At 40.6% G+C, this 15,994-nt stretch overlaps 2 protein-coding genes across 8 annotated transcripts in view; both read right to left on the bottom strand.

Annotated features, from left to right (window-relative positions):
- DLAT (dihydrolipoamide S-acetyltransferase) overlaps nucleotides 1-8,489 on the bottom strand; it is a 31,646-nt gene extending 23,157 nt beyond the window's left edge. The window contains exons 1-6 of the mRNA XM_035008937.1: nucleotides 7,883-8,489; nucleotides 7,300-7,401; nucleotides 6,885-7,009; nucleotides 6,573-6,726; nucleotides 3,667-3,793; nucleotides 1,762-1,949 (exon numbers count right to left, since the gene is read on the bottom strand). Of these exons, the coding sequence (XP_034864828.1) occupies nucleotides 1,762-1,949; nucleotides 3,667-3,793; nucleotides 6,573-6,726; nucleotides 6,885-7,009; nucleotides 7,300-7,401; nucleotides 7,883-8,161 (975 nt within the window). The 5' untranslated portion in view covers nucleotides 8,162-8,489. The remainder of the gene's footprint in view (nucleotides 1-1,761; nucleotides 1,950-3,666; nucleotides 3,794-6,572; nucleotides 6,727-6,884; nucleotides 7,010-7,299; nucleotides 7,402-7,882) is intronic.
- A 3,174-nt stretch (nucleotides 8,490-11,663) lies between these two features.
- DIXDC1 (DIX domain containing 1) overlaps nucleotides 11,664-15,994 on the bottom strand; it is a 59,892-nt gene continuing 55,561 nt past the window's right edge. For all 7 annotated transcript variants that reach the window (XM_035008927.1, XM_035008926.1, XM_035008929.1 and 4 more), the window contains one exon: nucleotides 11,664-15,023. In XM_035008927.1, the coding sequence (XP_034864818.1) occupies nucleotides 14,943-15,023 (81 nt within the window). In that variant the 3' untranslated portion in view covers nucleotides 11,664-14,942. The remainder of the gene's footprint in view (nucleotides 15,024-15,994) is intronic.

Raw genomic sequence — 15,994 nt, 5'->3', positions numbered from 1 at the left:
ACTTAACCAACATAATATAGCAATATGAAGAATAATATAACCTCATGTCAAAGACAGAACCACATTATCTTACGCCCTGATAACATGGAGAGACATGGAATTTAATACTGCTAACCAGTATGTAATATCCTTACAAACTTTCTTTACTTTCATCTCTTGCTGTTTTTTTTTTCTTTAAAGATTTTATTTATTTATTTGAGAGAGAGAACGAGATAGAGAGAACATGAGAGGGGGGAGGGTCAGAGGGAGAAGCAGACTCCCTGCTGAACAGGGAGCCCGATGCGGGACTCGATCCCGGGACTCCAGGATCATGACCTGAGCCGAAGGCAATCGCTTAACCAACTGAGCCACCCAGGCGCCCCTTGCTGTTTCTTTATTCTCATTCTCTTTCATGACCAACATGGTTCTGTTTTTACTTAACCTCATTTCAAAATAATAAATTGTGCTGGAAGGTTCCATGTTGAAAGTACGTTAAGAAGTAACCACTATTTGCCAGCTCCCCACAAATGTAGGGAAGTCAGAAATCAAGTTTTCTCTGACAGAAATGTGTACTTAGTCTAAACTCACATGATTCTAACACGTACAGAAGCCTCGTCATAGTATTATCTAGGCCTGAGGTGCGTACAAGTACATTTTAGATATATAGTGTATATGCTGTGCAGCATACACAACAGGACTAGATTCTATGCAAAACAAGCCATGTTATGTCAAGGTTCTAATGTATTATAAAAATAAGCTTGACCCACTATCATAAGTGAATACCAAGAGTACTGACAGTAACGAAGATTAACTGACCCTCCAACAATACGAGTCTGAACTACACAGGCCCACTTACACACGGATTTTTTTTTTTTTTTTTTTTTTTTTTTGCAAGAGAGAGAATGACAGACAGAGAGCACGAGAGGGAGGAGGGTCAGAGGGAGAAGCAGAGTCCCCGCTGAGCAGGGAGCCCGATGCAGGACTCAATCCCAGGACTCCAGGATCATGACCTGAGCCGAAGGCAGTCGCTTAACCGACTGAGCCACCCAGGCGCCCACACACGGATTTTTTTTACAGTACAGTACTATAAATGTATTTTCTCTCCCTTACAATTTTCTTAATAACATTTTCTCTATTGTGCTTTAAGATTATGGCATATAATATGTATCATATACATTTACTATACAAAATATGTGTCAATTGACTGTCTACTGTCTATGTGGTCAGTAAGGCTTCCAGCCAACAGCAAGTTTATTAGTAGTTAAATCTGGGTGGAATCCAAAGTTATACAGAGATTTTCAAGTGCGCAGTGTTGGTGCCCCAGATCCCATGTTGTTCATGAACAACTGTATACAGTAATTGCCATATGCATATCTGTACCTAAAGCAGAAAAAAACATGTCACCTCAGCTTTGTTCTCAGCAGGACTCAAGACAGCAAGAAAAAAAAAAAGCTACAAGGATCCAACAACTGACTATTAGGGGCATGGTGCACGGCCACATACCTTGTAGATCTCCACAAAAGCTCACGATCTTTTTTTTTTTTTAAAGGTTTTTAAAAATATCTTAAGTAATCTCTACACCCAATGTGGGGCTCAAACTCACAATCCCAAGATCAAGAGTTGCAGGCTCTACCAACTGAGCCAGCCAAGCGCCCCTAACCATCTCCTTCCTCATTTATAGAATCTGAGAGCTGGTAGAAACCTAGAATATCATCCAATCTAATCCCTTAATTTAGAGACGAATATGGTTAAGTGTTCCCTCAATTCTAGAAGCATACCTACCGGGGGTGGGGTAGATGGTGGTGCTTGTGGTTTTAAATCAGTTACTTCAGTTGGCCTATAGTCAGCAAACGCTGGTATATCTTCCTCTTTTTCTACAATGATACAAAGTGGGGTTCCTAGAGGTACATCTCTTGTGCCTTCAGGGATCAGGATTTTTGCCAGGTAACCCTCCTCCTGTACTTCAAAACCTTAAATAGAAAGAAAGACCATCATGGAATTTAAAGGACTCCACTATCCCACCAAACTCAAAGCACAGTTTTAAGTAAAAAGCTCTTCTCCTTCTAACTAGCTATATAACCTTTTGTGAGTTAATGTCTCTGTGTCTCAGCTTCTTTAGCTACAAAACGGGAATTACAATAATACCTACCTCATAGGGATGCTATAAAAATTATTATTTTTCAAGTACTTAGAAACAGTACCTGGTATAAATACTAAATAAATAGCTGTTAATTAAAACTATGAGAGATTTAGACAGTAGTTAGTTCTGAACATTTTCTTTAAAACATCTCTAAGAGAAGCCGCTATGCAGACCCACAAGACTCCAAGATGACATCAACTGCACCAATACGGCATCAGCTGTACTTCTAAAAATCAGAACCACATGGATGTTAAATTAAGGGAGCTACGAGAACTGACAGTGATGTGGGATTATGCGCTGAAAAGTGTCTTTGGAGTTTTGAAAGAAGTTATATTTGGTATTCAACTAAATATTTCAGTGTGAAGAAATATGGCATTACTAGGGTTTCTATGGTGTTGACAACTTACATTTTATTCAGTGATTGCTCTTCTGATAAAGAACTCAAAAATGAAGTGTTACAAAAGTAAAACTAAAAGAAGACATTGCAGAGAACAATTTTTGCCTTACAGATCTCTTGGCTTTCTGTTGTGCCCCTCCCTGACAAACACATCTTTGATGAATCCTTCCCTTTTCCAGTTAAGAATTAATACCCAATAAAAGCTATGTTAAAAAAAAAAAAAAAAGACTCCAAGGCCACAAGAGAGTTTAAAGAATTTGACAAAGGTAATGCTTCTACCAGAGTCTCGAATACCATCTCTATAGCAATTCTGGCAAAGCAGATCTATTGTTACCAAGGGGTTTTGTTTGTTTCTAACAAACAGAATCATTTCTTCTAATAAAATCTTTCGGTTGGAACACAATATGCAAAAAGATAAAAAGGAGTTGCTCTGGTGAAAGTTGGGGAAAGGGTCAGGGCAAAGTAGAGTCCTGTTCATTAAGTCTCCTTTGCCCCAAGGTGCCATCAAGGAACGATGGAGTTTGAAGAACACAATCTAAAAATCACCATTGCAGAGGATGCCTAGAATCGCCCACTGCATCTTTGGGGACTGGATAGGAAAGAATAGATCTACTAATATCTATAAATATTATCACAAATAATAGGTGGGCTTTGTTCTGAGCATAAAAATGAATGAGAAAGGGAATATATGGAAATGCACTATGATGTGTAAACAGGTACATATACATTCTATCTCAAACTTTGAAACTATGAAAGCAATCCAAATCCTGGTTTCAGTTTTCCCTCAAAGTCATCTTTGCTATTTTCCTGCCATGAAAGTAATTTTCTCCCATTTCCTTTTCTCCCCCTTGCCCAATTTAAAGAATAGCATTGCTGATATAGTTTCTCAGTAACATAATAAGACGAAGAAGCAGACTCTAGATAAAAATAATCTCTAAGTTGACATATCCTTGATTCATGAAAAGTGCAGCGTGGAACTGACAAATTCCACTATGCACACTTCTGTCATGGCACAGCCTGTTCCAGGAAATGAATCCCCAAAATTAAAATTTTTCGTGTTATCACTCACTCATTATAGGATAGGACGGCAATCCTCTTCCCTCACTGGAAAACTCAGTGCCTCAACCATTAAGAGCTGAAGAAATCTCACCTATAGTTGCCTTGTCAGTCTCTATCTCTGCCAATAAATCTCCTTCACTTAGCTTCTCACCCACTTTTTTTTCCCATCTCTGAACTGTGCCCATGGTCATGGTGGGAGAGAGGGCAGGAAGAACCACCTGTAGAAACAAACACATATTATTGCTTAACACATTATTAAAGCCTTGGACACAATGGCACTTAGGCAAGCTTCAGTAGTTTTACGGAATGACAGTGACTGACGATCAAAGTTCCCACCCGTCTGATGCCCCCATAACAGCAAAAGATCAATGCCTCAATAGTGCCCCACCAGTTGAATCACCCTTCAAAGCCCAAGATTTACAGTACCAGTGATACTCTGACCTCCCCCCGTCCACCAAAGTTAAAAGCAAGGGGTAGACTAGGAAAGATTTCTTTCTAGATAGTCAAAATTAATTCCTCAACTACATATTTAAGCACAGAGCATCCTTTCATCTTTTTTATTACTTAGATTAAGCTAGAATTTTTCATTTTCACAGAATGATCTTGGTTTACACGATTCCATTAAAATTTTGCTGTGCTCTGTATTAGCATCTATCTTTTCACTCAGAGGAAACTGCATTTCTCCCAAACTTCCCAAAAAAGAATATTATGTAAAATTATACACCAACAAATTGGACAACCTAGAAGAAATGGGTAAATTACTAAAACATACAACCTTCTAAATCAGGAAGAAACTGAAAATTTGAACAGACTGATCACTAGCAATGAAACTGAATCAGTAATCAAAAAACTCCCAACAAACAAATGTCCAGGACCAGATGGCTTCCCAGGTGAATTCCACCAAACATCTAAAGAATAGTCAACACATATTCTGCTCAACTATTACAAAAAATAAGAGGAAGAAAAGTTCCAAATTCATTCTACAAAGCCAGCCCTGATACCTAAACCACCAAAAACAAACAAACTACAGGCCAATATCTCTGATAAACAAAGATGCAAAAATCCTTAACAAAATATGAGCAAACCGAACCCAACAATACATTAAAAAAAATTCACCACAATCAAGGGGACTTATTCCAGGGATGCAAGAGTGGTTCAATATTCACAAATCAATGTGATATATAAGATTAATAAAAGAAAAGATAAAAAACATATGATCATCTCAATAGATGCAAAAAAAACATCTGGCAAAGTACAACAACCATTCATGATAAAAACTCTCAATGAAGTGGGCATAGAGAGAAGATACTCAACAAAATAAAGGGCTTATATAACAAACCTACAGGTAACATCACAATCAATAGTGAAAAACTGAGAGCTTTCCTTCTAAGATCAGGAACAAGGTATCCTGGATGTCCATTCTCACCACTTTCATTCAATATAGTACTGGAAGTCCTAGTCACAAGCAATCAGACAAGAAAAAGAAAGAAAAGGCATCCAAATTGGTAACTATTGCAGGAAAAATAAATAAATAAAGGAAATAGTCACTTCCACCCCAATAAAATCTAAACATCAGACTGGCTGATCTCAATGAAACATTGCTTTGCTATTTATATGGTTTGTGTGTCTACCGAATTTGGATGCTTACCCAGTTATTATGGGTTTTGTTTGCTATCTTCTTAGTTTTTTATATCTAATTAGCAAGAGGATTATTCTGAGAGGAAAATCATTTCAATTAATGTCTTGGGAAAGAGGAAAAAGAAGAAAAACTTAGAACTCTAATTAGAAAATATTTTTTGAACGTTTTTCTTGTTCAGAATTTGTCATCTCTATCTACTTTTTTTTTTTTTAAGATTTTATTTATTTATTTAACTGACAGAGAGAGAGAGACAGCTAGAGAAAGAACACAAGCAGGGGGAGTGGGAGAGGGAGAAACGGGCTTCCCGCCAAGCAGGGAGCCCGATGTGGGGCTCGATCCCAGGACCTGGGATCATGACCTGAGCTGAAGGCAGCCGCTTAACCAACTGAGCCACCCAGGTGCCCCACCTCCATCTACTTCTTAAAAACCACTGGAGCCAATAATCTCCATACAGATCTTTAAAGATAATTAAGATACCACTGTAACACTTGCACACAAAGCCACAGATATAAAATGCAGAGAAATGAAGTGTGTTTTATGTAGTGAGATAGAGTTTACTGAATAGGATGAAACAAATGTGTGACCTCAACACCACACAAAACTTCACAAGTGGCTGTTAATAAAAGACCATGTTTAGAACATTATGTCCAAAAAATAAAATGATTCCTGTACAGAAATTTCTACAAATAAACTAAGTGAAACAAAAGCTTTAGTCTTAATCCTTTAGAAAAGGGCCAGCTGCTTTTTTACCCATTTCCAATACCCAAAACACACAAATATACATGGGATTACTGTAATACCTAATAAACTGCTGTAGTATCTTAGAAACGGATTTATTTAACAGAATATTTATTGCCTTCAACTCTTTTGTCTATTCTACACTCATACTTTAATGTCAGTTTCCTCATTAGTATTACAGGACTAGTTCACCCACTCTTAGAAAATAAACACCACATGTCAAAGGAAAACATCAATTGGGGACTTTTATTTAATAGACAATACTAGAAGCCTACTAAACACTCTATTAATACAAAGAGTAGATATAAGTACAAATCATCCTCCAAATCTAATACAATGTTCTTGAATGAGAAATGCCAAGCATTATCCTATCTATTACACTGAGGCTGAGAAAGTTTAAAGGAATGTCAGTGTTCACACTCCTAGAAACAATGACTAGAAATAAAATTGTTAATTTGCATACTTAAATCCCTATGTACTTTCTTCTTTTTAATCTCTCTTTACTTTCAAATGACAAGACCTAGCCATAATTAATGCCAGTTTCCAGGATGTGACGGCCATATATGAAAAATAATGAATACTAAGTTTTCTAGAGCAAACAACCAGAGGCTGAGCCTCACCTGCATGTGAGTGGGATATGAGCTACCAGGAGCCTGAGCAGAAGGTGTAGGTGGTAAAGCAGGGGCAGCAGGGGTTGGTGCTGCGGCTGCCTGTGGGGTAGATGCTGCCGAGGAATCCAATGTGTAATTTTTAAAGGCCTCAATATCCTCAGGCCTATGGAAGAGAAAGAATGTGTTAAGAAAGGGGGTTATAAAGCAGATTTATCTCCTACAAAAGTAGTCTCAGAAGCCTTTAACTCCTACTTTCTCAGTTCTGGGTCAAAACACTCCACTAAGCACCTGAGTTCCACAAATTACCAAGGTACTACTCACTTTTCAACTGTGATACAGATGATCGCTCCAACTGGAACATCTCTGGTACCTTCAGCAACCAGTATCTTTGCCATGTAACACTCTTCCAGGCTCTCAAATCCAACAGTGGCTTTATCAGTTTCAACCTTTTAACAAAAAGCAGCAACTTAGGCTTAAGGCTACCAGTATGAAATTTATTAGACTGTGCCTAGAATCACACAGTTCAACAGTCATGTGAAGATAAAGCCTCTATTAATAGACCTGAAAGGAATTAGCTAAAAAATCAGCCTGGCTAGCTGCTGACAACTTATCTAACCAACCTTCTCTAATACCATCTTAAGTTTCTTAAGCGAAAGGGATAATTACCTATAGGGAAAGCTAACAGTTTAGCTAAGCCAGTTCCTTCTAACTAATTTCCAAGTTTTAAACAACTTACCTCTGCAATTAGTTCACCCTCATTGATTTTTTCCCCTTCCTTTTTTTCCCAACGGGCTATGGTGCCTGCCTGCATTGTGGGGGAAAGAGACGGCAATGGAACCTGGAGGAGAAAAAGGAGAAACACTAAATTTAGAAAACGCTACCTCTCAGTCTGGCTTAATGCTTCATTCAGTTGTATTTGATGCAAAGAGTGTACTGAGTCCCGTCCCCCACTGGGCACTGGGGATAGAAAGGGAGTTCCTGCCACCAGCTCTCCAGTGACGGGTTCCTGCTCCACAGTCCCCTGGGAGCAGGTAACTCAGCAGACATTCCACAAATAGCCTCAGGTTTGTAGCTCCTCTTTCAATGGAATAGATGAAGAGACGAACGCCTGGAACTCTTTTCCTTCAATGGAATAAATAGATCAGGAGAGGTAAATTGGCTCAAGAGCCACAGCAAAGCTGGGTATTGAAGAAGAAACAAATGATACATACTGGAAGAGGGATGGAAGATCACTGAAGCCTCAGAGGGAGGATCCCGAGGCTAAGAAGTCTGCCCTAAAGGACAAACGGGGTCCCGCGAGGGGCAGGTGTGGGGCTCACCTTCTGATGCGGGGGCAGGCTGTAACAGCGGCGGCTGGACGATCCCAGGAGCTGCAGCAGGAGGCGATTCCTCTGTGTGGCCCACGAGCTGGGACTCCAGCCGCAGAGTGCCCGGACCCTGCCATACCCCGTGGTCCCACTACTGCAACGAGCCGGGGCCGCGCCAGCCCGCGGGGTCACGCACGGAGCTCCCGGGTCCTCCCGCAAGGCCGCCCACCGAACCCGGAATCCTGCCCTTGGGGCCGCAGTCTGGGCCCGCCGAGCACAGACGCGCCACATACCGCCAGCAGCCCCCACACCCCAGAACCAACGCCGTCTCCGGAGTGACCTCTCCAAGAGCAGTGCGGCGTTGCCGTCAGCCGCGCCGCGCAGCCGCACATTGTCGTAAAATGGGCTCCAGAGATTCACTGCGCCCCTCCCCAGACCAGCAATGCGTGGAACATCCGCTCTTCCTCCAGGGAATAGGGGGAAAGCTGGCCCCCAGCGGGTAGGGTAACTATTTCCAGCCACAGGGGCAGGGGCGTTCCAGCGGAGCCAATGCAGGCGCAAGTTTGGGAGAAATAAGGCGCGGAGAGGGTGGAAGGTAGAGGGGTGCTAGGAGAGGCATCTCAGGGTAGGACAGGGCCTAAGCGACGGGAAAGCACGGCCGACAGGGAGGGGCTTAAAAAGACGGCGAGAGGGCGCCTGGGTGGCTCAGTCGTTAGGCGTCTGCCTTCGGCTCAGGTCATGATCCCAGGGTCCTGGGATCGAGCCCCGCATCGGGCTCCCTGCTCGGCGGGGAGCCTGCTTCTCCCTCTCCCACTCCCCCTACCTGTGTTCCCTCTCTCGCTGTATCTCTCTCTGCCAAGTAAATAAATAAAATCTTTAAAAAATAATAATAAAAAAAAAAGACGGCGAGAGCCTGGCTGGCAGAGGCAGAATGGCCTGAGAGGTGGGCCGAGGGCGAGTGGCCAAGTCTGGAGAAAAGCTGGGAAGGGAGCCGCGGGCCGAGGGCGGTGTCACGGAGCGCTCCGGAAGACTGGCGCGCGGGGCTGTCCGAGGGGGTCAGCGGGTTCTGGTGATGTGCGGTCCGCCTCTGCTGACCCAGCCGTGGCCAGGTTCGGGGCCTCGCTCCGCGCAGCCGGGATCAAGTTACAGACGTTTAATTTCAGGTTTGTAGTAGCATCAGCGGAAATCAGAGGGAACAGGCTTTCCAGCCAAGGGGTGTGAAGGGCGGCCAAACGGAAGATTCGTTCCCGCGTTAAGACGTGCTGCAGCGGGACTAAGCAAGTATGCTGTGTATGAAGATACAAGTTTACAGGACAGATCTGCGTTTCTGACTTACCTTAGAATCCCTTTAAAGCGCAAAAAGCTTTGCTGTGCTTGAAATATTTCGTGCAAAACTACAGACTTTAGTATACTATCCGGTAAATAATGGAGGTTGAAGGCATGTCGTTTGAATTAATCAACGAGAAGTTATCTACAACATTTGTTAGGTGTACTTCTGTTGTAGGGTTACACTACAAGTGAAAAATACCTCATTTCGAAGCTGAGGGTGACTTTAGATTAGGAGGTAGCACGTGCTGTGTTTATACGTCCCCATTGTACAGATGGTCATAGAACACGAACACACAAAATAGGAAAAACCAACGTGAAAGTATGTTCAACCTTGCTAGTAAATAAACATTAGGAAAATTAAAATAGCCAGGAGGCACTATTTCATACCTACTAAAGTAGTAAACTTTAAAAAGCAAAAACCCAGGGGCACCTGTGTGGCTCAGTCGGTTGAGCGTCTGCCTTCGGCTCAGGTCATGATCTCAGGGTCCTGGGATCGAGCCCCGCAAAGGGCTCCCTGCTCAGCGGGAAGTCTGCTTCTCTCTCTCCTGCCTGCCTCTCCCCCAACTTGTGCTTGCGATCTGTCTCTCTCTCATAAATAAAATCTTAAAAAAAAAAAGCAAAACCCCAGTATTAATGGGATTACAGAGAAAAAGCACTCCACTCGTTGAGTGGACCGAATACAATGGTTGTCTTTATTTTTTTTTTTAAAGATTTTATTTATTTATTTGAGAGAGAGAGAATGAGAGAGAGCACATGAGAGGGGAGAGGGCCAGAGGGAGAAGCAGGCTCCCTGCCGAGCAGAGAGCCCGATGGGGGACTCGATCTAGGGACTCCAGGATCATGACCTGAGCCGAAGGCAGTCGCTTAACCAACTGAGCCACCCAGGCGCCCCAATGGTTGTCTTTATAGATGGCAGTATAACAAGTAACAGACTGGGAAAAAATGTTTACATCTTTCCCCAAAAGTCTATTCTAGTACCCTTAAAGCATTCAGAATAAGGTAAAAACTGTCTTAGTGTCTCTTTAACAAAAAGAACTGATAAACATAACTCACTAAAAATGAGGAAAGTTCAGGCAGTCACAGCTGCCTAACAGTAATATGTAGGCAATACAACTGAGAAATAAAAAATTTCCAGATTAAATGGAAAGGCACATTTGAAATTGTAAGAGTAGAGCCATTATATTACAATTATGTAAAACTGAATAACTATTGGAAGAATAATTGTGATTAGTGAAAGGGCTTATACTGTAACTTTATAAATTATGAAAATGTTTTCATGATTTTGAATTGACCAGAATATCTTACTACTTCCACTGTATTTGAATTTAATAACTGGATCTAAATTAGCCTTTGTATGATACCATCTTCAGTCTACTATTCACTTCCTTAGGTAGGATTGCTTAAACCTGGGTTTGTATTTTTCAGTGCATAGCTGGTTTGTATTTGAATATCCTTTTTTTTAAAGAATTTATTTATTTGTTTGACAGAGACACAAGAGAGGGAACACAAGCAGGGGGAATGGGAGAGGGAGAAGCAGGCTTCCCGCCGAGCAGGGAGCCCGATGTGGGGCTCGATCCCAGGACCCTGAGATCATGACCTGAGCCGAAGGCAGACGCTTAACGACTGAGCCACCCAGGCGCCCCTTGAATATACTTTTGACAGGTGTAAATGACAGGAGGGCACAGGTCAAACCGTCTGGGTGGTAAGTGTACCCCAGAGATAGGCTAGGAAATCTTAGGTTTTCAGCCCTGAGAGAATAGGTCTGAACTCCCCTAAACAGATTTGATAACAGAACTTAAGGAAAAGGCAGGCCGAAACTCTAAGGTTTGAAGTAGAGAGACTTGTAGAATGGTGACAACCGATAGGAAATGGGTAGATGGAAAGAGGAATTACTGGGTAATGAAAGATTTGAATTAAGCTCTTTACATATTTAATTTTAACATAATGACCTAACTAAAATGGCTTGTAATTAATAGTTGAAAATATGTAATTGCAAGTCAAGTAAACGCTCAGGACTACAAATGTAGATACATACAACATTTAAATTGAAGTGAAATGAAGCTGACCTAAGTTTTAGGAAGGCAGCTTTCAAATTAGTTTGGAAATTCTGGTTCTTTTAAACATGCATTTCTGAAAGTCTCCAATTAATGTTTCTCGCTTTTTCATTCAAGACTTTTGTCATACAGCTTGTACTCAGGTTTTTATTTGTTTGCACATTTATATATAATTTCAAAAGTGTTAAATCAATGAATTTTCTTTGGCAATAATAACGTGTTTTGTGCATACGTTTGAAATGCCAATGGTAAAATATCTATAGCAATAAAGTAATCCTTATCTCTGTTCCCCAGGTAATGAGTAAACACGCTACCAGGGAGATCACTTAAGGAAATTGACTTGCACTAAATGTAAATGGCTTTGCTGATTAATGTCAGTCAATAAACACAAGTGAAAATGATTAATGGTATTTAGTTTGCAAACTCCATTTTATTCATGGTTTGTTTCTGCTTTTTTTTTTTAAATTAGTTCACAAATCTGGTACATACAGGCAGTTAAAACTGGTTATCACTTTGATAATCAGAAGCCTCTGGTATAACACAGTCTTCATGAAAACAAACAGGGAGAATGCATGGTGGTAATCTCTGAAAGCAATGGTTGCAAACATCCATGTTTCTAAGAAAATATAACTTTACATATATATTTTAAGCAAGCTATACCTCTTACATAAATTCAGACAACAGGAGTGTGCAATCATAACGCTTATTTTATGGAAAAAATGAAAATTATTATGACATAAATGCTCTTAAGTAATTAGAGTCCTCTTGGATTGGATGTAGAACATAAAGATATTTCCCTAATTTACAACCATCTTGGTCAAAAAGAGCTGAAATGTTAATCAGTAAGTAGGAATGCCATTAACTGAGTTTAACCCAAATTCTTTAGGTACAAATTGTAAAGCGTTCCAATTCCAGCTAATTTAAGGAACTGAGTGAGAACAGTCATCAGTTTTTAAATGACAACTTTTGAAGGAATTGAGCTTTCTTCTAAATTAGTTTTTGTGAGAGGATCATTTTTTTTTTTAATCTCACAGGTTTAGAGGTTATTTTATGAACTCTAAACATTCTAGTTCCTTAGTTTTTTCAAAAAAAGAGAATTTCAGTGTTAGGATGAACTATTTCACACAAATGTCACCAGGGGACAATACTCTGAATAAGTCAGGAGGCTTAGAGTGCAGCCATAGTGTAAAAAACAGGAATCTATTCAAACCAGAAGGAACCAATGCACACGCTTCCTCAGAAGGTTCCTGTCTTGAGAAACTGGAATGGGGATTACCAACACATTGTACACAAAAATTACTGGAGTGACATCCTATTAATGGGGGTGTTTAGTTATTACCCATGGCATATGAGATTATTGAGCTGAAGGGGAAAAAATTCTCTCATTCTCTCCCCTGAGCTCAACTTCAGCTTTCTAGGGAGGCTCTAAGGCCGTGCAGCTCCTCTTCCAAAGGACAGAGATACAAAAGCCAAATAAGGTAGAGGACTTTGAAATTTTTCTCTCGTTTAATTTTCTCTGAAAAGCTAAACTCTACATAATGTTGAGAGTGTTTGCTCAAAGAAAACTGACAAGTAAAAACTTAAGAGACAGATATTCATGATAAATTGTACTGGAAATACAGTAACGAATTTTGGCCTGATAACCCTCATGCTGTCTTATAGCAAAACACTAAAATTCATGCAACAGAGCAATTGGTGACATGAGGACCTTTTCTCCAGACTTCTGGGGGGGGGGGGCGGGGGGAGACAGACTCAGAATATCCTCTTTTCTTCTGTTTGCTTTCATAATGAATTATTCTTGCTTTTGACTGACTTTCCCAAACTTTCCCAGTCATTTCTAATGAGAAATTCTTCAGTAGGAGAAGATCAAGTAAACTTACTGAAAGATATCAGGTATCTTTTGAGCTCCTTCTGTCTGCTAGAGGAGCAATCAAATAGATTACGTAAAACTACCTCCACAATCAAAATGGCAGGTAGAATTAGAACCAGGAGTTAGTTGTCATTAGTATACTCGTAATAAAATAAAGCTTGTTCTGAAACCACAAGGGTAAGAAGAGAAGAGCCTGTATAAAAGCTACTGGGTTCTCTAGAAAATGGATACAGTATACAGAATGTGAGAACATACAGAACTCACACTCAAGTTATAAAAATAGACATGGTTCTCGGACAAAAAGCAAATGAGTACAAAAGAATTCTCCAAACATGAACTATTTTTAAAAGACACATCTATATAAAACAACAAAATGTTGTTTCAGAGCTCCAATGAGTAGTCTGTTGAAATAGCTGGAAAAGGGAGATGAACTAGAGACAGACAGGTCAAGAACCCAGAACTGACTTGTCTGACTCTCCTGGTTGGCAGTCTACATCAGTGGTCACAGGCCAACTGCTTTTGGGAATGAATGTGTGTGTGTGTGCGTGCGCGCACGCACCATATATATGTATATACATACATACATATATATATATGGCTGATTAGTTGATGGTGCTTGGTAAATGACTGAGAAAACCCAAGTTATTAAGTAATCTCTGGAAGTTTAACTCTTTTAGCTTCTACACTTGACAATGTTGCACATGAGAAAGGATTCTAGGGTTTTTTTTACCCAGAACCAACCCTGCCATTCACAACTCATGCTCCATGCCCCATGGTTCCTATTGTGCCCTCAAGGATCAACCTAGACTAAATATATAATAGAAAATAACTTGAAATGAAGAGGGGCAGACCAGTAACTCATGCTCAGTACTCATAAATCACAAATACTGAAATTAATGGTCTGTCTCCTTTTGACCGCAAAGGAGATACCATGAGCTAAAGGAAGTCATGAGAGAAAGAACGTCAAGAAAATATGGGTAGCAGCACCTTTCCATACCCGCCTAGATTTTTAAGGAGACTTTAACTCCTTATTCCTTTCAAACACAAAGTTCGTCAGTTGGAAGGGGGAAAAAATGGCTCTACAGTGGAAGAGTCCCCAGAGAAAACTAGCAGTACATGAAATGTGCCCTCTGTGGGCTAAAGGACCAGTTGCAGAACCAGTTAAGACACAAGAGGCAACCCGAGGTCTTACTTCATCATGTTTTTAGCAAAGTATAGCACAATAGGGGCAGCCCTTTTTCCATCCAATCAACAATTCAGCACCATCCATGTCCGGTCCAAAAAACTCCTGAAGAGTGGGCGTTCATCTTTGGTACCACCTCATGAGTTACTCTTGGTTTGCAGTAGCTGCAGAGAAGCCAAAAAGCTGGTACCTTTGCCTTGTCTGTGAGTACAAATGCTGGAACTCTGATTGCTGCAACCATGGAGGCCAACTAAAATAATACTGTAACACACAGGACTGATGCATCCAATTCGCAGGTTCCAGATAATAGCAGCCATGCCCCTACGGGAGCGGGATCGTCCGTTCCCGTTGGTTAAGGCCTTCGGTTTGTTGTCCTCAGAGCAGAATAAAGCACTGTGTTCCCGCGGACAAGGAACTCCAGATGAACCCATGGTCTCCAGGTGCACAGGGGACTTTAGGTACCACATATGCCGGGCACAGCCAACAGTACTGGCCCGGGGCCGTCGCACTTGGAGAAGCTTCCGTTTGGCAGCACGGATGAGAAACTTCTTCGTGTTTTCTGGTTTGGGTCCTCTTTCCTGAGTGAAACAGCCAGCGGCTGCCAGGTCCCGTAAGCCCCCAATCCAATACTCAGCATTAGTTCTCTCCATGGTCTTCTTCCACCCAGGCTACAATTTTCCCTTCCCACCCAGGGATGGCATCATCATCGTGGAAAACCTAGAGGAAGAAAAAAAGCCACAGCGAAAAAGTAAATAAGATAGGGAGTCTATTTGGACAGCTGCTGCTGATACAACTAAGACCTCAACACAGAGGATTAGAACATACAGAGGAAAGCCTTAAGTTAGAGTCTATGTCCCTTTGGTTTCATCCCTAAAGTTATAACTAAATAGATATATAATATTTTTAATATATGTACTATGTTATTGTATTTTGTATAATAGATTATGTATATTATATATAATATAATATATAATATATCCTATTGTGTTGTATTCTTATATATTATTAAAATTACATAACATATATTCTTAGTTCCACATCTATGAAATGGCAAAAGCATCCCTAACCCTGCTTTGCTTATAGAGATTGATTAGAATTAATAAATTACTAACCATACAGCACTTTAGGGTCCTTAGGAGAAAGCAATAGCACAAGCATTACAAAAATGAGAAAGGGTAAAATTTTGGTCCCAGGTAAAAGGTTAGACAGAAGACCAAAAGAACAGGCAGTTCTTTTTATTCATTCATTCAATTTTCTAAGCCACTAATAGAACAGGGCTATTAAAGCATTTCAGTGTGGAAATATTTATGAAATAAAACATTGGCTTTAATCACAATGTGATTATGTCAGAACCCAGAACTCTCTTCCCTATATTTGGCAGATGGATTATAAAGAGGAGCGTAGGCCAAGAAAACAGTCAACGAGTTGAGAATAAGCATAGGAGACTTTCCAGAAGTTCCTCATTTTCATTATCTGAGAAACTACCATCATGATATACAGTTCCATATATTCATGCCTGTTTATTTTGCTCGACATAGGAAGCAGAAAGGTTTCTAAGATTTGGCTACAGATAGAGAAGGGACCCCAAAGCCAAGCCTTGATTCAAGTTTAGGTCCTTTTATTTTCACTAATAAAACTTTCTCCTTATTGAAATAAAGAATTCTATCCCAGTTTGGTCAAAGTGATTA

Source organism: Mirounga leonina, unplaced genomic scaffold (assembly GCF_011800145.1).
Source record: "Mirounga leonina isolate KUSES-001 unplaced genomic scaffold, KU_Mleo_1.0 Mir_153, whole genome shotgun sequence".
Lineage (NCBI taxonomy): Eukaryota > Metazoa > Chordata > Mammalia > Carnivora > Phocidae > Mirounga > Mirounga leonina.
The sequence above is the reverse complement of the archived record's forward strand: the minus strand, read 5'-3'. Positions and strand labels throughout refer to the sequence as shown.